Below are 17,865 nucleotides of genomic sequence, written 5' to 3'. Positions count from 1 at the left end.
TGTTGGAAATCACGTGATTTTGTGCCAGTCTTACGATGCCTCGAGGCCTCGTTGCAGCCTTATTCTCATTTCTATTGTTCTCAACTCTCGCTTACTCAGCTCACTTCTCGGCGCGGTGGCAAGCACTCGGCGCAGCTCTATTGTTCTATAGCAGCCTGTAGATATATAACCGGCTCTCTGAGCGTGCAATGAATCACCATCTCCAATCAGTTCTACTACGCTCAGCCTGCCAGATCATCGATCCAGCGGCATCACGAGCCTAAGTTCCCAACAAAACATGTTTACGCCCCGAGTTGCAGATTCTCATCTTTTCCCTCACATCTAAGCAATCTACCGATTCCCCCCTGAGCTCTTGCTTATCTGGGTGCATAGTACAATGAACAGGAAGGAGATTAGGCCCCAGAAGTGACGTTGAGAGTGATGACGAGAGCCCTACAGCTGACGTGAACCGTGGTGTGTGTCAGGATCCATCGCTCCGTCCGCGCAAACAAGCTTTCAGACAGGCGCTCTTCTCCGAATTGTGTGAGCCGCAGACCCTACGTCAGCCCGTCCGTCCGCCGCTTATCCCAGCCGCGTCTAAAACGTGAGGTGCTCCACACTCGTGCCAAGATCCAGTCTCGGATCAAAGTTATCTGGTTGGCCACCGACGTAACCTGGACGCCAGCGACGGGCGCGAGGGGACATCACGAGGGTTGGCCTGGCAACGGCGAAGGCCGGAGCTTGGCCGCACGAATCGCAGATCCCAACCGAGTCCAACCTGCAGAACTTCGGGCACCAAACAGCGGCCCAGAAGCGATCCAGCATGGACATGTGATGTCAGGGTGGAATGCGATTGGTCGGAATTGTCCGTGGAGCAAGACTGGCGAATGACTAAGGGTCCCACCGAGGGACCGGGCAAAATCTTGACTCGAGAAGGATTTCGGCGGGTCAGGCGACACCGCGACCGCAACGGCGCGAGGCAGGCGCCGCAGGCGGCTCGCGGCTACATGCTTGGTCATGACGACGGATGATGACCTCAACTCTTCTCACTTGCCCACTCACTTCGACTCACATCTAGCCCACACTACAGTCACCTGTGACACTCGCAACACAAAAGAACGTCCCGCCAACGTTCATAACAGACGCAAATTAGCGAAATTCTGCGACTCATCTGAATTCATTCAAAACACAGGCACGAACCACACGCTCATGTCGACCACGACGATTGAGCTTGCGACGCTCGAGCGGGGCGTCCACGGCTCTGGCGACCCGACGCCGGGCCCCTCCATCCCGCCAACCCCCGCGCGTTCGCTGAACAACTCGCCCGACCACTCGCGCCGAACAAGCCGGACGAGTTTTGACATCCCCTCCCGGCCCCCTTCCGCCGTCACGACAATCCCAAAAGCAAACTATGAATACGAGTATCCTCCCCCCTCTGCCGTGCCGTCTGTGCACTCGCGAAGGCCGAGCGAGGAGGGCATTGGCGCCGCCGAGCTCGACAATGACACGGCAACGGCGGCGCTTCCGCCCGTCGACGGGGGCAAGCGGGCGTGGACCTTCCTCGCGGCCGCAACGTTTATCGAGACGACAGTGTGGGGCCTGCCGTACACTGTGGGCGTGTTCCATCAGTATTGGCAGACCAAGATGTTCCCGCACGACGAGAGCACGCTCACGCTGGCGGCTACGTTGCAGACGGCGCTCATGTACATGTCGACCGCGCTGCTTGGACCGTAAGCCAAATCAATGGCCAGAGCTAATGACAGACTGTTCCAGGCGTTTCCCCACTACTCGCGCCAGTTCCAGATTATCGGCCTGACCGTCTCGACGGCTGCGCTGATTGGGAGTGCATTCGTGACGCAGGCGTCCCACCTCGTCATCACGTTTGGTGTCCTGTACCCCTTTGCCGGGGCGCTGTACCTCCCCTGCGCAACGCTGCTGTACGAGTGGTTCCACCAGAAGCGCGGGCTCGCCAATGGCATTCTCTTCTCCGGAACGGGCGTGGGCGGCACGGTGCTGCCCATCGTCATTTCGGCCCTGCTCAACGGCGTCGGGTACAAGGCCACCATGCTCGCGTTGGGGATCGCCTTTGGCGTGTCCAACCTCGTCGCCATGGTCTTCATCAAGCGCCGTGTGCCCCTGCCTCCGCGCAGCGGACGGCTGCGAGACAAGCTGCGCGGCCTCCGTCCCGGCCGCCCCAACCGGAGGTTGCACGACGGGCACTCTGGACGACACACCGGCGGCCTGCGCGGCAAGTGGAACGTCGACCTCGGCATCACGCGCACGTGGGCGTTCTGGTGCGGCCTGCTCGTGCTCCTTCTCACGAGCATGGGCAACTTCAACCCGACGCTGTGGATCCCCACTTTTGCAGACAACGTCCACGCCCATCCCGACGGAACGGCCATGGTGTCCATCATGAACGCGGCGAGCGTACCTGGCAATCTCCTGCTCGGATGGATCTCCGACCGTGCTTCGGCCCGCGTCACGATTGCCATCAACTGCCTCGTCGCCAGCGTCATTGTACTAACCCTCTGGGGCTTTGGCACTAGCTCGTCGCTGCTCATTCTGTTTAGCATCTTCTGGGGCTTCTCTGCGCTCAGCTTTGTCTCCCTCTGGGGTAAGATGATTACGCGCATCTGCAAGGACAGGCCGAGCTGGATTTCCCTCATTTTCAGCATGTTTGCAGTTCTGCGCGGTGTTGGAAACCTCACCTCGGGTCCCATCTCGAGTAAACTCCTCCAGACGCAGGCGTTCAAGGGCGCCGCAGGAGCATACGGCAAGACCAATTTTGGCGCCGTACTCATCTACACGGCCGCGACCATCTTTGGCGGCGGCGCCATTGGCATCTTCTTCCCTGGCTCCAAGTAGGACATTTTACCTTGTACATAATCTCTCGATGCATATGCTGGCCAGGCCGGGTACAGTATTGGTACAGGTGGTGACAGGGTATCGGATCGACTAGGCGGCGGCCTGGGCGGTCGGGGCGACGTCGTCGTGCGCCGCGGCCCCTGCCGCTTGCGCCTGCAGCTCCTCGTCGTCGACCCAGCTCTGCTCCACTGTAACCTTGACGCGGCGCTCATACTCTTGCTTGTTGTCCTTGAAGAGCGTCGCCGCCTCCACATTCGCCGGACTCGACGGGTTCGGGTCGTTCAAGAGCGATTGCACACTCGTCAGGATCGCCGCCACGTCGTACGTCGGTGACCATCTGTTCTGCAAAATGTCAAGACACAGCTCGCCATTGTTGTAGATGTTTGGGTGGAACATGCGCGACACAAACCGCACCGTCGGCGGCTTGTTCGGGTACGAGTCGGTAAACGTGAGCGTCAGGCGGAACGATCCGTCCTCAAACGGCGTGTCGGCTAGGAACGTCAGCTCGGTCAACAAGATCGGCAGACGATAAACGATCAACAATTGCCACTGCCCACACTTACGAGGTCCGAAAATGACAGCGTTCCACACCATGATGTTGTCGTGGCACGGTGAGCCGGAGATGCCCTCGGGCGCCTCGGTGGCAAGACGCTTGAAGTCGCGAATGAGACGGCGCTTGGCGGCTGTAGACTGCTCGGTCAGCACATGTTCTCCCACGTTGGTGGCGACTGGGAACAAAGAATTGATTTAGGGTTGTGCCGAGGGTCCAGACAACGGCACACGACAGCGTCACGGTAGTCTTACACGAGCAGACTATGCGCCGTAACAGTCCCGAGCGACTCCGAGGCGGTGTCCATGCCGATCCGCTCAGGCAAGCCCCAGCTTACAAGACCACTGCAGATCCCCAAGCGGTGCTCCAGTCAGCAGTACTCACCATGATTGAGTCTGGATAGACGCAAAAGGTGGAGGGAAGGGGGCGGGCGTAGTAGGTGGGAGGTTATATATCGCGAGAGCAGACTATGCGGACTGGGAGGAGTGGGCTCGAGGGGCAGGACGCGAAGGGCGGGGAGGTCGGGCGTTGGAGTCGGCGGCGCGGCGGTGTGGGGGCTTGAAGAGGCGTTGACGGGAAGCAAAGCGAAGTTGTAGACGATACGATCGCGAGTGATGACCACGGTGCGTTCCCGTGATCAAGCCGGGTCCACCCCGATTTGCTCCCGTCGGCCCGACCCACTCCCCTAACTGCGCCTTATCTGCAGCACCAAGAGGGAAATTTAACAATGCATGTCCGGATGAATCAATGAATGCTACTGAATTGGTACAAGAATGATCTATGCAATCGCCTACTCGTCCCACCCGCGCCGCACGTCGACGGTCACCTCACTATCCCTATTAGTGTTAACGGCGCCGTTGATGTCGTTCCACGCGAGCCGCGTCACGTCAAAGATGTCCCGGTCCGAGCTCTCAGGGTGGACGTGCACCACCAGAGTCACGACGAGTGGCACGTGCTGGGCCGACTTGTCAGCGTCGAGATCCACCTTGATGTCGGTGAACGCCGCCGTTGACGGGGATGGCGTGCTGATTGAAACGCGCCGGCTCGGCGGAGCAGACGGAACGAAGGGTCCTTCCTCCGGCTGCGTCTTGCCCGCATTGATCGCCCAGACTCGCAGCGTGCCAAGTCCGAGGACACGCTTGTCGGCCGCCACGTCCTGCAGAGCGCTGCGCAAAGCCTTCATCTGGGGCGACGAGCTCGGCGGCGCAGTCTGCAATAGCACGTGGGCGTAGGCAACCGTCGGCGGGTATGCCAATGACGCAGTGAGAACAGTCAGAATCAGACTCGCTGCGGAGTCGAAGTGTGGGAGTGCAGAACTGCTGTTAGCTCAGACGATATAGTGGCAGCTCACAGTGGTGTCACGAGGCCGCCCAAGAGGAGAATGGCGGCGGTGCCGGCGACGGCGAGCGTGTATGGGTTGCACAAGAACTCGTTGGCTTCGACGAAAGGGATCGAGAGATACCACGCGGGCAGGTAGAGGGGTCCAGTGGCGTCGGCGAGCTTGGAGTGGTTGCGCAGCGCGACGCCCGAGAACAGGCTCGCCAGCGAAGCGAAGAACAGGAAAAGGTACGGGTAGTTGCGCGGCTCGGAGTGGTCGACGACGCCATGCGAGTGACCGTGGTCGTGGCCGCCGAGCACTGCCTGCTCGAGAGCCTCTTTGGCAATGTACGTGGCAGAGAAAACGAGGAAGACGCTCTGGCTGAAGCAGAGCAGCGATGTGAAGCGAGATGATCTAATGTCAGTTATGCACAACGGTAGACCCACCCATAGGGTCGCCTGAGGCTGTTCCACTCGATGTTCTCGGCCCTCGTAAACATGTTGATGGCGACGCCCAGAGCGTCAAAGACGACGAGGTAGCCCATGGCACTGAGCGCCCTCCAGCCACTGATCTGGCCCTCAATCCAGATGCCAGCTCCAAGGACGGCCTCGACTATTGCAAAGCTCAGCAGCAGCTGGTCGTGGGGGTCTCGCTTCTTCTTTGGCACTGGCGCGAGGGTCGTCGGCGTCGAGTTGAATGTCATCGACATTGGTCGGGGCTTGGACTCGGCTGCCGGCGGCTCGTTCAGGGCAGGATTTGTCTGGGTCGGGTCCAGGAAGCTGAAGAAGTTGTGTGACAGGGAGTGTCGGTGCTGACATTAGCTAGGAACAGCATACACACCTACGTGATGTCCTCGCCGCTTGCCCCGCGGGATGGGCTCCTCGCCGACCCTGTGGTCGGCGGCAGAGCCGTAGTGTGCGCTCTCGTCTGGAATCATGCTGTCCCCTGCCTCGGGCGTGGGGCTGGACGGCCGCGCAGGCATGCCGGGATGAGGGTAATAGGCACTAAGGTTGCGCGAGTGGTGGTGACTGCCCCGTTGATCAAACGAGGAAGCCGGCGATCCCATCACAGGCACCTCGAGCGAGTTGCGCCAGCTCTGCGGGCGCTCCAACGAGTTGCGCCAGCTCAGCGGCCGGTCAGCGGGGCGGACAGGAGAGGCGTACGGCGACTCGGGAACCTCCATGCTGGGCCAGGCGGGGCTGACCGGTCGGCCTGGCGAGCCGGGAGCTTCGTGGATAGACGGCGGGCGGTCAACGTTGAGCATGAAGGCTCTGCTAGGCGATCGCACCACTTCGGTCAGCTCGGCGACGCCGTCGCTGGCCTCTGAGGCCTCAATGGCGATTTCTACGCCAGAGTCATGAGTGTCGAGTTTCTTGACGTTTGGCTCTGTCGCCTTGCGAATGAAGATGGGTGGAGGGACCTGAGCTCGGCCAGCCAAGCTTGGGCGGCGCGGGGAAGGGGTGCGGATCTCGGGCAAGGAAGGTGTCGCGGAGGGCGGAGAATCGGGCATGGTCACCCAGAGTCCCAAGTTGAAGTGGGCTGGGCAGTGTGAGGGGGAGTGGTGATGACGAGGGAAGGCAAAGAGTTGGTTGATGTCGAGGAAAAGTAGGTTCAGACTGATCGGGCAGTAATTGAGGGAGTCCGGTGCCAAGGGACGTCCAAGCGCAGCGCGTCGCCCTGGCGTGCCGATGCCGCGTCCGACATGCTCACCATCGTGCAAGTCCTCTCGCGTCGGTCACGTGAAAGGCCGACATGTGGGAGGCTCGTGCGTATCGCGTGTAGGCACTGCACGTGACCTGTCGGATATCGGTGTCCGCTCGTTACGTGTGCCGATGTTGAGTGTGCCTGTACCCCACAGTGCGGCACTCTGCAGCAGGCGGCCGCTTATAGGGCTGGGGTGGGGGGACAGCAGCAGGCGGAGTGCCGGGGCCTGCAGCGCCGGACGACGTTCGGGATTAAACGAGGGGGGATTTGGTCCCGCGGCAATGGCTACGGTGACAGACTCAGGATCGTCTGGGTGAGCGCGTGGTGGCCGGTTCTCCGTTTGCCGCGCTACGTGCCGGGCGGTAGGGGGGCGGTCGCCGTCTGGGCCGTCTGGGTGGGAGTTGGTTGCCGCCTGCCGCGCTCGCTGCCCCATCCCTTACACACTTACACACCACTCAAATCTGCCTCACTCATACGTCCCTCTTTTACGCTTCCAAGTCATCCTCATCCCTTCCATCCACCTCTCTCTCCCCCTCCTCACCATCCATCATGCTCCGTTCCCTCCGCCCTGCCCGCCAGACCCTCCTGGTAAGTTTACATGCCTCAGGGAGTGACAACCAAGGCCGCACAGCGATCCGGGGAAACCTGGGGATGCCGACGGCACAATGCGCTCACCCATCACCCATCACACCGTTATCGTTATCGCTGACCCTGTTAGCGCGCCACCCAGCAGCAGCAGCGCCGTAACCTCTCCATCCACGAGTACCAGTCGTACCAGCTCCTCAACGACGTGAGTAGCGCAAGCATGGATGGCCTGGATGGTGACTCCGAGGCCCGCAGCACTTAGCCGACATGGTGTTGGCTGGTGGGGGATGTCACCTCGGCTAGATCATTGGACGCCCAATGGCAGGCACTGACGTCAATCACAGTACGGAATCCCCACTCCTCTTGGCAAGCCCGCCCGCACCCCCGACGAGGCCTACGACCTCACCAACAAGTTTGAGAAGGACGGAAAGAATGTCGTCGTCAAGGCTCAGGTCCTCGCTGGAGGACGTGGAAAGGGCCACTTCGACACTGGCTTCCAGGGCGGTGTTCACATGGCCGACTCGTGAGTATCGAGCGGGAGTCGCCGCCGTGCGCGAGCGCCTCGATGAACAGGCGGCGGCGGTGGCTGGTCCAACTGGTTTGCCGACGTGCGACATTCCGACGCGGTGCACGCGTTCATTGGACCACTAAGCGCGCGCCTCCCCCACCTACCGCGGACAATGCTAACGAACCAGCGCCGAGCAGGCCAAGGAGCTCGCCGACCAGATGATCGGCCACAAGCTCATCTCCAAGCAGACCGGCGCCGGTGGCCGCATCTGCAACGCCGTCATGATTGCCGAGCGCACTCCCAAGGCTAAGGAGTACTACGCCGCCGTCCTCTCGGACCGTGCCCGTGGATGCCCCGTCATTGTCGCCTCGAACCAGGGTGGTATGAACATTGAGGACGTTGCCCACGACACCCCCGAGGCTATCATCACCACCAACCTCGACTTTGACAACGGCATTGACCACGCCTCGGCCGTCAAGCTCGCCGAGCAGCTCGGCTTTGCCCCCGCCGCCCGTGACAACGCGGCCGAGATCTTCCAGCGCCTCTACACCATCTTCAAGGAGAAGGACGCTACGCAGATTGAGATCAACCCCCTTGGCGAGTTCCCCGACGGAAAGGTTCTCTGCATGGACGCCAAGTTTGGTTTCGACGACAACGCCGACTTCCGCCAGAAGGACGTCTTTGCTCTCCGCGACAAGTCGCAGGAGGACCCCGATGAGGTCAAGGCCGCCGAGTTCGGCCTCAACTTCATCAAGCTTGACGGTGACATTGGCTGTCTCGTCAACGGTGCTGGTCTCGCCATGGCCACCATGGACGTTCTGAACCTGCACGGCGGCAACCCCGCCAACTTCCTCGACGTTGGTGGTGGTGCCACCGCTGAGGCCGTCAAGGAGGCGTTCAAGCTCATCCTGTCCGCTCCCCAGGTCAAGTCGATCTTTGTCAACATCTTTGGTGGAATCATGCGCTGCGACGTTATTGCCGAGGGCATCATCAAGGCGACGACCGAGCTCGAGCTCAAGATCCCCGTCGTCGTCCGTCTGCAGGGAACGAAGGAGGCCGAGGCCAAGAAGCTCATCAAGGAGTCTGGCCTCAAGATTTACGCCAACGACAACCTCGACGACGCCGCCGCCGAGGCCGTCAAGCTCGCCGCCGAGGGCGCCCCGCACAAGTAGATTTAGAGCGCAGCGTGTCGACTGAATTGTTTGTACTTTTTTGCCTTGCACCAACCCCTATATAGTAGATGGATTACAGATCACCCAAAACGTGCGTGCCCCCAGCATGGTTAGTTTGCAAGCGAGTGTGTGAAACTGGAAATGACGACGCGATGACCGAGGGAACTTCGGTGAACACGACGGATGACGTGAGTCCGTGGATGCTTTCTAGCCCCCAGTCTCACACACTGCAAGGCACAGCACCCAGGTGCCGCTTTATAAAGGATATGCATTCCGTGAAAGGACTGACACCACCACACGGCATACACACACAATGTCCTCCAGCGGCCAGCAGAATCAGCAAAAGCAAATCCCCAAGTCGCTCCAGGGGCTAGCAAAGGCGAACAAGGCGACAGGCCTGCTCATGGCGTACACGGCGGCGTTTCTGACTCTTGGGTAGGTTATGGGTTCTATGCCGTTCGACGGGCGTTCCGAGAGTGACGACGGCGCCGAGGGATGGATTGTGCAGGAGCAGAAGCCTCGAGGGGTTTCAGCTTGTCCGATACGGCTTGGAGCTATCGGGAAGGGCGTTGATCATGGACGGAGCCAGAGCATATGGTGCACCGAGAGCTGTCGCTGGTGACAGTCTCGGCTACGAGGTCGAGATGGCTCCGAGATGCGTGTGGATGGCTACCGGGGATCCTTAGCAGTACAATGTCGTTGCAGGAAGCTGACGTCCAGTGTTATCGACTACATCACTGAGCGTGTCACGCCCTCCTCGCGCCCGGTGCTCGCAATGCACCTGAACCCTGCCAACTGCCAGTGCCCGCCCTGCCGCTCGATCCGGGACGGGTCGTACAACTCGCAAGCGCGCAACATCTACGCCGTGCCCGTGGGCAACTCGCCAAAGGATCTCTCCAGCGCCGCCGACAGCGTACAGCGCCTGGCCGACGATATCGGCAACTGGGCCCAGAAGGGACCGCCCAACACGAAATCGGCCATTGCGTTTGAGGGCTCGAATGAGGAACTGGCCGCTGTCCAGGGGAGGATCTCCCAGCTGGCGGTGGAGCTGAGGCAGAAGGCGAATAAGGCGAGTAGCCAGGGAAGTCAGCAGATTGGGCGGGGTCAGTAGCCTTCGAGCCCCGCAGCCAGCGGTAGCGAGCGGATGGGAAAGGTGGCAGGGGTTGGAGTAGAGACAGATATATCAGAAGGACAGATAGATATGGATGCAGCGAATCGAAAGGCACATGCCCACTGGGGGTAGCACATGCTCCGCGCCTCTGCACGAGCCGTGCATGCGCACAAGGCGTGCCCGAGGAGGCGTTATCAGTGCGCCGATAACTCCCTGCATGCCCTATGCAGTCGCAAGCGAGCAGATCGCTGGGCAAATGGAAATGGTCACCGTAGTAGTGCCAAGCCGAACCCGCCGTGCTGCCCCGCATTAGGTCGCCGGTCAGACGTACCGGCGTAAGCCGGGATTCCCCGTTGAGAGATCTACGGCCGGATCTGGTTACCCCACACTTGAACTCTTGTGACTGTTTGTGGGCACGGTTATCTTTCCACACTCTTTATTCTTTCTCTTCTGACCTGTTTTCCGCCTGCAACGCAAACATGGCTGAGAAGAATCTTGCGCCCTACGACGTCGTCGTTATCGGTGCTGGCGGTATGTCTTCCCCATCTTCCTCATTCGACACTCGGATATCTCGGGATGAATACACGGGCTGACATCAGTGCTCGGGCTCAGCACGGCTGTCCAGCTGTCCGAATCCGGTCTCCGCGTTGCCGTCCTGGCGCGTGAACTGCCCTCGGACCTGCAGTCCTCGCAGTGGGCGTCGCCATGGGCCGGCGCCAACTGGTCCTCCTTCGCCTCCAACCCTCAGGAGAAGCGCCGGGACACGGCCACGTTCGAGTACTTTGACCGCCTGGCCAAGAGCAACCCCGAAATCGTCGTGAAGCGGCCCTTCAAGTATATCTGGAACCGCGATGCGGGCTACTCGTCCCCGTGGTACCGCGACGTCGTGGGAAACTTTAGGCCGCTGAAGGACGACGAGAAAGTGCCCGGTTTCAGCGGCGGGGTGCACTTTGAGTCGTTCACGCTCAACCCGCACCGCCTCCTTCAGCTTTACGAGGAGAAGCTGCGCGCGCGCGGCGTGCCGCTCATCAAGGTCCGGCTCAACAGTCTCGCCGACGCATTCAAGTGGAACGCGCGCCTCGTCGTGAACGCGAGCGGACTGGGGGCCCGCGCCCTCCTCGGCGTCGAGGACGCGAAGGTCTTCCCGGACCGCGGACAGACGGTGCTCGTCCGCGCTCCCTCCGTCAACACGTGCTTTGGCGTCCGCGACCTCAACAACAAGCCCGGCGAGGCGACGTACATCATCCCCCGGCCGGGTAGCGGGGGGTGCGTCGTGGTCGGAGGCACGAATCTGAAGGGCGAGACGGACGTCCTGCCCCGCAAGGAAACCGCCGAGCGGATCCTCGAGAAGGCGTTCAAGATTTGTCCCCTGCTCGCTGAGGGCGGCAAGAGCTGGCGGGATATCCAGATCGTTTCGCACAACGTCGGACTCAGGCCGTGTCGCGAGGGCGGACTCAGGCTCGAGCTCGAAGAGGTTGACCTGAAGGGTGAGAAGGACTTGCTTGCCGAGGGAACCAAGGAGTAGCACGCGTGGAACAGTGCTTCACTGCTATGGCATTGGGCCGGCCGGATACCAGGCCCACCACGGCGTGGCACTCGAGGCGTGCGACGTCGCCCTCAAGTTCCTCGGAAGCAAGGCTAGGTTGTAGAATACAAGATACATGCTACAGGGATCTAGGATATCTATGGACATTGAATCATTACACTGTTCCGCTCACTGCGGCTACGCCCTCACATGCTCCTCGACCTCGCGCATGCCGCCGCTGTCCGCCTTCCAGCTGCCCCGGAAGTAGTGCCATACCATGGCCTGAGGATCGTCCCTCGACTGGCTGCCAAACTGTCCCACCTCGGGCGAGAATCCAGTGACTGGTAGCACAATCACGTCTCCAACGCGGAGAGGCTTGTCGAGCCCCCGGAGGTCGGTCCACTGGCACCCGTACCGAGCCGCGAGGTACTGCAGCACGGCATCCGTCCAGATGCCCGGGCCGGTCCAGTCCATGATGCCCACGGGTCCCCCGGCCGATGGCTCCGACAGTGCCGTTGTCTTCATCATTTCGATTGCACGACCCGTGTCATTGTTGTGCAGTGCGAATTGAATGTCGCGCCAATGGTCCTGAGCCCATTCGGCGGCACTTGCTGTGCGGTGCACAATTCGCAAGAGAGCGCTGAGGGTGATGGGGTGGTGCGGCGCAGACGCCATGGTCCACTGCACAATCTGCAGCGGGCGCGGCCACCAGTTGTGCCAGTCGTGGCGGTTGTGTACGTCGACCTCGACGCCGACAATGACGCTCGCCCGGCCGAGCACCTTGCCTGCGTCCTCGCCCGCCCGCAGGCGGCGGAGCTCGCCCTCGCTCGCCCACAGCTCCGGTTTCCAGACCTCGGCGCCGCGGCCCCAGTCCGCCATCGGCTTCAGGCACTCCGTGTCTGTGTCGCTGTACACGCCGCCGTGCACCAGGAGGAGTAGGTAGCGGAGCACGTCGGCTTTGAGGATACCGACTCGCAGGTTGTCCCAGAGATACCGGATACGGCCGGTAGGAAAGGTCGATGACACCCAGGCATCGGCGCCCGCGTTTGTGAGAGAGTGGTACGCCCAACCCTCGTCGGGGCAGTGGTGATCGCGCCAGGTCTGGACCGCAAATGTCTTGGCCGTCTCGCCTTCGCGGTCCGTCTGCCATACCGTCTCATTCACGTCGTACGCCTGCTTTGGCAGGGATGTCCGTCCAGCTTCGCCGAGATAGCGCCCGATGCCTGCGCGCAGGTCGTGCTCCAGATCGAAGGGGAAGGTCGCCGACGATACAAAGTCGGACAGCTGTGCCGCGTAGGCTCCCAATTCTGTCGGCCCCAGGTCGTATGCGTCCTTTGCCTCGGAGCCGAGCTCTGAAGCGGCCTCGCTGTGTGCTGACACCCACGGCGAGAGCTTTGCACGCAGCTTGGACGGCTCTGGCTCAACATAGCCCCACGACACCATGTAGTCGGACGGCGGCTCGTATCCGCCCGACTGGAAGTCAAGGTCGGCCTCGTCATCTGGAGTTAGCTTCAATAGGGTTGTCCTACAGCTCCAAATCACTGCGCCCTCCTGCGCCCTTGCTTCTGCGCAGTCTCGAACTGCGCCCCCTTTGGCCGCATTTGCGCAACAGAGGTGATTCCCGCGGCGGCGAAGAACGAATCACGCCTGCGATCTTGCGCGATCATGCTCGCGGGCGAGCAACTCTAAAGTGTACTCACGGTAGCTGTGTGCTCGCCACTTGAAATAGCTGTCACCTCCATAGTGGTGAGCGAGGAAGAAGAGTGTGCCAGCGCCGACGGCGAGGACGATGGCCCGCTTCCACATGCGGGGGAAGCCGACCTGCCCCTGCCCCGGCGGCGGGGAGAGTGTGCGTTCGTGCTTCATTGCTTATCTCTGTCCTCTGGCGCAATGTCGGCGGCGGGGCGGATATCGGCGGGAAAGCCGGGGGCCGGTGGCTTGAGCTGAGACCCTTAGAGAAGGCAGATTCTGGTAATTCTGGTACTGGTGTGTGTTAGACTGAGGGGGTGTGTAGGATCTGGTGAGTGGTGAGAAGAAAGGAGATGAGGAGCGAGGAAGAGAGATGACGAGTGTGAGGTGTGTAATGGATGATGTATGCGAGTAGCGAGGAACGAACGTTTGCATGGGGTGGGATATGCATGAAACGCAAAGGCGCAGCACGATGACGAGCCCAAATCTCGCTGGCTCGCAGAAATTACTGCGGCGCTGGACCCCGGTGCCCCCAAATTAGACCACTGCTTGATTAAACCTCCACCGCCTCGTCGATAAGCCTTTGTTTAGTGCTGAGCTTGGTGCGTCCCGTTGGGCAGGGCATCGACTGCGGAGTGTGCACGAGAGCTGCGGGCGGGGCAACCGAGGCCGGCAGCGCATCCGTAGGAAAAGCAGCACCGACATTCTCGGACATGACGCCGTATGTACGTACACGTCCCTCCTCGTGTGCTCCATGTGCAGAGGCGTGGGTTAACTAGCGAACCTAATAAAGGTCCAGCAATGTGCCGTGTTGGCCGATGGCTCCAACCCTATGTGGAGAGGCTAACCTAGGCCGATTGCTGGAACGAAGGTACACCGCAGTAATGGTCTCGACTCTTGTCTCTGCACTGGTAGCCCGGCATGCAGATCTTGTAATCGAGAGTCAGTCGGTGAGGTCATGTGCCCCGATGCGATGTTTTCGTGCGAACAAGTGAACAAGAGCGCGGCGCTGTATGCAAGTGTAGAAGGCATGTCGCAGTCGAACGCCCCCAGTTCTCGATGGAGTGAGTGGCCGAGTGGGTTCCAGTGTCCCTGGGGGGCTATCGGACGCGGTAGACGCGGTGGGCGGGTGACAAAAGGGCCAGAGGGAGCCAAAGCGATGACGGGGAGCCCTTTTCGTTGTCCAGACCACGGTGGTGCCAGGGATCGGCTCATCGGCTCACTCGACTTTCATTGCATTCTTCTCCACTTTCCTTTCGCTTCTTGCTATCAGCGCCTCCCATTCACACCTTCCACCACTACATCAACAACACACACACACACACACACATACACACACAAACACTACACTCCTTTGCACACAAACATACTCTTCAAATCTCGGCGTCTGCTCCTTTTCCTCCCGCATCGCACGAACCTCTCGCACCTCGCGCTCTACCTACGTGACACCTGACTTCTTGCCGCTCACCTATTTCGGGCACTCGGCATCTGGGCACACGACCAACAACATTTCATCTCATCTCTGAATCTTGTCGCTCCGACCTTTCAGCAAGAGCCAGTAGCTTGGTTGATCTGCACCGGACGCCGCACGCACCCCTCCTTCCCTCCTTGAGGATCTGTCAGCCTTTTGCGCATCCTTCCTCCCCTGCTCCGTCCTCTTCCCTTTCCTCAACATTGCTCAGCATGAACCAGCAGTCGCGCATCCAGCGTCTTCTCGAGGACGTCCTCGTGCAGCCCGGCAACGACAAGTGCGCCGACTGCCATGCGCCCTCGCCGCGCTGGGCGTCGACAAACCTCGGCATCTTCCTCTGCGTGCAGTGTGCGTCCCAGCACCGGCGACTGGGCACGCACAACTCGCGCGTCAAGTCTGTGACGCTCGACGAGTGGACGCGCGAGCAGGTTGTGCACATGCGCTCGATTGGAAACACGAAGAGCAACGCCATCTTCAACCCCGATGAGCGCCGGCATCCCCCGCCCCTGCAAGTCGGCGAGGAGCGCGACAGCGAGCTCTTCAAGTACATTCGGAGAAAGTACGAGCTGGGCGCCTTCAAGGCGGGCGCGGCGCCGGCGCTCTCGCAGGTTCCGATCAACTCGCGCGTGACCCAGCAGCAGGCGCGCAACGTCTCTGGTGGCGCGCAGTCGATCCGCAGCAACCACACTGGCAGCACCAAGTCGCCGGCCACGCCGACATTTGGCACGCAGCCGTTTGCCCCCAAGGCCCCGCCGAAACGCCCCGAGCTCGCTGACATTGTGGTGTCTCGCGAGCGCGATCTGCCCGCCCTTCCCAGCCCCCCGCCAAAGCCGAAGACCACTGGCCTCGCTCCGCCCCCAACTCGTGCTAGGGCCCCGACATGGAGCGGCGACGGCCTCGCCCCGCCTCGTCCCACGCCCGTGAGGAGCAGCAGCGCAAACGCCCTGCGCCAGAATGACCTGCTCGTCGACACTTCGGGCAGTTCGAGCGCGACCCGTCCCCTGCAGCTCGGCGGCTTCCCGGCAGTCCCCTATCAGTCGCCCCAGCAGCCGGGCATGCCGCCAAACGCGACGCCGGGCTTCGCCCCATTGGCTTCGCCCGGCTACCCCGCGCCCAGCCCGTTGGCTCTGGGCCAGCAGGCGTTCCAGTTCCCGATCCAGCAAACGCAATTCCAGGCAAACAACCCCTTTGGGCAGCAGATGCAGATGGGCATGGGACAGCAGCAGATGGGCATGCTCTCCCCCGGCTCGGCGGGCGTTAGTCCCATGCACACTGGGTCCCCGATGCACACGGGCATGTCGAATGGGATGAATGGCATGTACAACGGCATGCCCAACGGCGCGAACGGAATGATGGCCTCGCCTGGCGGCATGGGCTCGAACTCGCTCTCGCCGAATGGGTACGGCATGAACGCGATGAACACGGGCATGTCGAACATGGGCGGCATCAGCAACTCGATGTCCATGAACGGCATGAGCGCCATGGCGGGCACGAGTCCTGGCGGGTTCGGGGGGCAGATGAACGGCATGTCGCACGGTATGAACGGGGGGATGGGAATGAACGGCATGGGCATGGGCCAGCAGCAGTACCAGTATGGCGCGGGCTTCATGTGAGGGATGCGAGGAAGGGCGGATCTTGGTCTAAGAGTTGGTCTCATTCTTGTTGTAGATTATGCACGCTTTGGTCTTCACTGCGCTCGCTCTCAAGCCGTCGATCTGCTAAAGGTGTGACCGAGAGAACATTGACTTTGCCTGCGACAATTGTCTAGTTATCACAGTATTCATCCCGGGAACAAGAACACAAACACTGGAACAAGGAATCTACGAGGTCGAGTCTAGCGGTTGAACATACAAGAGCGGGTTTGAGCATGGAGGCGTGTGAGGGGTAGAGTAGGGAGGGGAGGAAGAGGGGGTACGAGTTGAGTCGTCGTAACGTGTATTCGTGTCGGTCATTATAACCTTTTTAGAAGAGGGCGCGAATGGCGGCCGAGGAGGCGGCGAGCCAGGCCCACACGACGGCGCCAGAGAGAATGGGCAGCGAGAGGTTGTCGTCGCATCCGAGGTCGAGGGCCTCGACGACGGCGCCGCCGACGCCGACGACGCCGGCAGTGAGCAGGCGGCCGAGGCCGTACCGGAGCACCTCCCAGGATGCCTCGCCCTCGCAGCCCTTGTGCCAGAAGCCGGCTCCGATGAGGAAGCCCGTGACGGTCGCGGCGAGGAAGCCGGCGAGCGACTTGCGGGGCGCAAACGGCAGCCACTTGATTCCGGGCACGTGCGAGGGCAGGGGCTTGGTGTACTTGCCCCAGAGGCGGCCGATGGTCGAGGCCGTCGTGTCGCTCCAGCTCAGCGTCAGGATGGCAACGACAGCGACATCCTTCGGGTAGAACGAGAGCACGAACACGACTCCGATCAGGTACCAGATCACGCCGTTGGGTTTCGTGCGCTCCTCCTCGCGCATCAGGAAGCCGACGACCATCTCCCACACCTCGGCGAAGCGGGGGAAGTTGAGCCGCACAACGTCGATCGCACCGATCGTCACTGCCGCAATGGACAGATACGTGATCAAGGGCCGCAGCGTCGGCGGGTCCGTGTACCACAGCGCCAGCGTGAAGAAGCCTGATGTCAGCGAGCATTCTTCTGGAACAGGGGTCAGGCACGCAGGCCGAAGGTCACCGGCAAGCGCAGCGAGCAAAGATAGCTCGACCGACACACAGCTGTGCATACTACACACGCAGCACACAGTCATTCCGTCATGCGCATCATCGGGCAACCCGCACACTGGATCCGCATCGTCCGACTAGCACTGATGCTTAACCGAGCGTGCGAGCTCTAGTGCGTGCGAGCCGTGTGGATGACGGAATCGGGTGTCACGCTTCCCCACAACCCCCATGTTCGCTTGTTCGGTCGCGTCATGGATGGCCAATACGCTGCTCGCTGCCGCTTGCCTGCTGCATGTCGTGTGACCGCCTTGCTGCACTCACCGATGCTAGAGTGGAACGTCTTGCGGGGAATCTCCCAGTCGACCGCCTTGGTCGGAGTCACGCCCGGGGGCGGCTTGGCGTGGACGCTGCTGCTCCTCCTCCTGCGAATGACGGGCTGGCCGTTGATCTTGCCGTTTGCCTGGCCGTTCGTGAATGCCGACGAGGGGGCGGCGGGGGCGTCAGCGTGCTCGGGGTGGTTCGGGTCGAGCTCGACATGGGCGCGAATGATGGGGAGCGTGCTCGTGGTGGTCTGTGGGGAGCGGGACGGGCGCCGGGCACTCCGCCGCCGCGGACCCTCACTCTCCGAGCTCGAGTAGCCCGACAGGGAGGGCGAGGACGGCGACAGCACCGGCGAGACCGGGGACGCGGCCCGGAAGGACATTTGCGGGTCGCGCGGGGGGCTGGCGG

General features: G+C 61.4%; 8 protein-coding genes across 8 annotated transcripts; 5 read left to right on the top strand and 3 right to left on the bottom strand.

Moving 5' to 3' along the window:
- Positions 1-1,188: 1,188 nt before the first annotated feature.
- On the top strand, positions 1,189-2,844 carry A1Q1_01067 (transporter; the record flags this gene model as incomplete). Its single annotated transcript, XM_014325512.1, has 3 exons — positions 1,189-1,590; positions 1,644-1,709; positions 1,753-2,844. 3 exons carry the CDS (start codon positions 1,189-1,191, stop codon positions 2,842-2,844), a joined length of 1,560 nt encoding a protein of 519 aa, XP_014180987.1.
- Positions 2,845-2,934: 90 nt separating this feature from the next.
- A1Q1_01066 (uncharacterized protein) lies at positions 2,935-6,222 on the bottom strand (the record flags this gene model as incomplete). Its single annotated transcript, XM_014325511.1, has 7 exons — positions 2,935-3,335; positions 3,408-3,527; positions 3,779-3,951; positions 4,189-4,677; positions 4,746-5,093; positions 5,159-5,472; positions 5,557-6,222. 7 exons carry the CDS (start codon positions 6,220-6,222, stop codon positions 2,935-2,937), a joined length of 2,511 nt encoding a protein of 836 aa, XP_014180986.1.
- Positions 6,223-6,965: 743 nt separating this feature from the next.
- A1Q1_01065 (succinate-CoA ligase (ADP-forming)) lies at positions 6,966-8,681 on the top strand (the record flags this gene model as incomplete). The annotated part of the gene is made up of 4 exons (XM_014325510.1): positions 6,966-7,004; positions 7,135-7,206; positions 7,346-7,524; positions 7,697-8,681. 4 exons carry the CDS (start codon positions 6,966-6,968, stop codon positions 8,679-8,681), a joined length of 1,275 nt encoding a protein of 424 aa, XP_014180985.1.
- Positions 8,682-8,994: 313 nt separating this feature from the next.
- Positions 8,995-9,792, top strand: A1Q1_01064 (uncharacterized protein; the record flags this gene model as incomplete). The annotated part of the gene is made up of 2 exons (XM_014325509.1): positions 8,995-9,116; positions 9,387-9,792. The coding sequence occupies 2 exons, from the start codon at positions 8,995-8,997 to the stop codon at positions 9,790-9,792; spliced, it is 528 nt and encodes a 175-aa protein (XP_014180984.1).
- Positions 9,793-10,271: 479 nt separating this feature from the next.
- On the top strand, positions 10,272-11,317 carry A1Q1_01063 (uncharacterized protein; the record flags this gene model as incomplete). The annotated part of the gene is made up of 2 exons (XM_014325508.1): positions 10,272-10,323; positions 10,392-11,317. 2 exons carry the CDS (start codon positions 10,272-10,274, stop codon positions 11,315-11,317), a joined length of 978 nt encoding a protein of 325 aa, XP_014180983.1.
- A 198-nt stretch (positions 11,318-11,515) lies between these two features.
- On the bottom strand, positions 11,516-13,059 carry A1Q1_01062 (alpha-1,6-mannosyltransferase; the record flags this gene model as incomplete). The annotated part of the gene is made up of 2 exons (XM_014325507.1): positions 11,516-12,826; positions 13,018-13,059. The coding sequence occupies 2 exons, from the start codon at positions 13,057-13,059 to the stop codon at positions 11,516-11,518; spliced, it is 1,353 nt and encodes a 450-aa protein (XP_014180982.1).
- Positions 13,060-14,689: 1,630 nt separating this feature from the next.
- Positions 14,690-16,090, top strand: A1Q1_01061 (uncharacterized protein; the record flags this gene model as incomplete). Its single annotated transcript, XM_014325506.1, has 1 exon — positions 14,690-16,090. The coding sequence occupies one exon, from the start codon at positions 14,690-14,692 to the stop codon at positions 16,088-16,090; it is 1,401 nt and encodes a 466-aa protein (XP_014180981.1).
- Positions 16,091-16,439: 349 nt separating this feature from the next.
- On the bottom strand, positions 16,440-17,839 carry A1Q1_01060 (uncharacterized protein; the record flags this gene model as incomplete). Its single annotated transcript, XM_014325505.1, has 2 exons — positions 16,440-17,113; positions 17,458-17,839. 2 exons carry the CDS (start codon positions 17,837-17,839, stop codon positions 16,440-16,442), a joined length of 1,056 nt encoding a protein of 351 aa, XP_014180980.1.
- Between the last annotated feature and the right edge of the window lie 26 nt (positions 17,840-17,865).

The sequence above is a fragment of the Trichosporon asahii genome (assembly GCF_000293215.1).
Source record: "Trichosporon asahii var. asahii CBS 2479 unplaced genomic scaffold scaffold00040, whole genome shotgun sequence".
NCBI lineage: Eukaryota > Fungi > Basidiomycota > Tremellomycetes > Trichosporonales > Trichosporonaceae > Trichosporon > Trichosporon asahii.
This window is presented reverse-complemented; position numbering and strand designations above follow the sequence as displayed.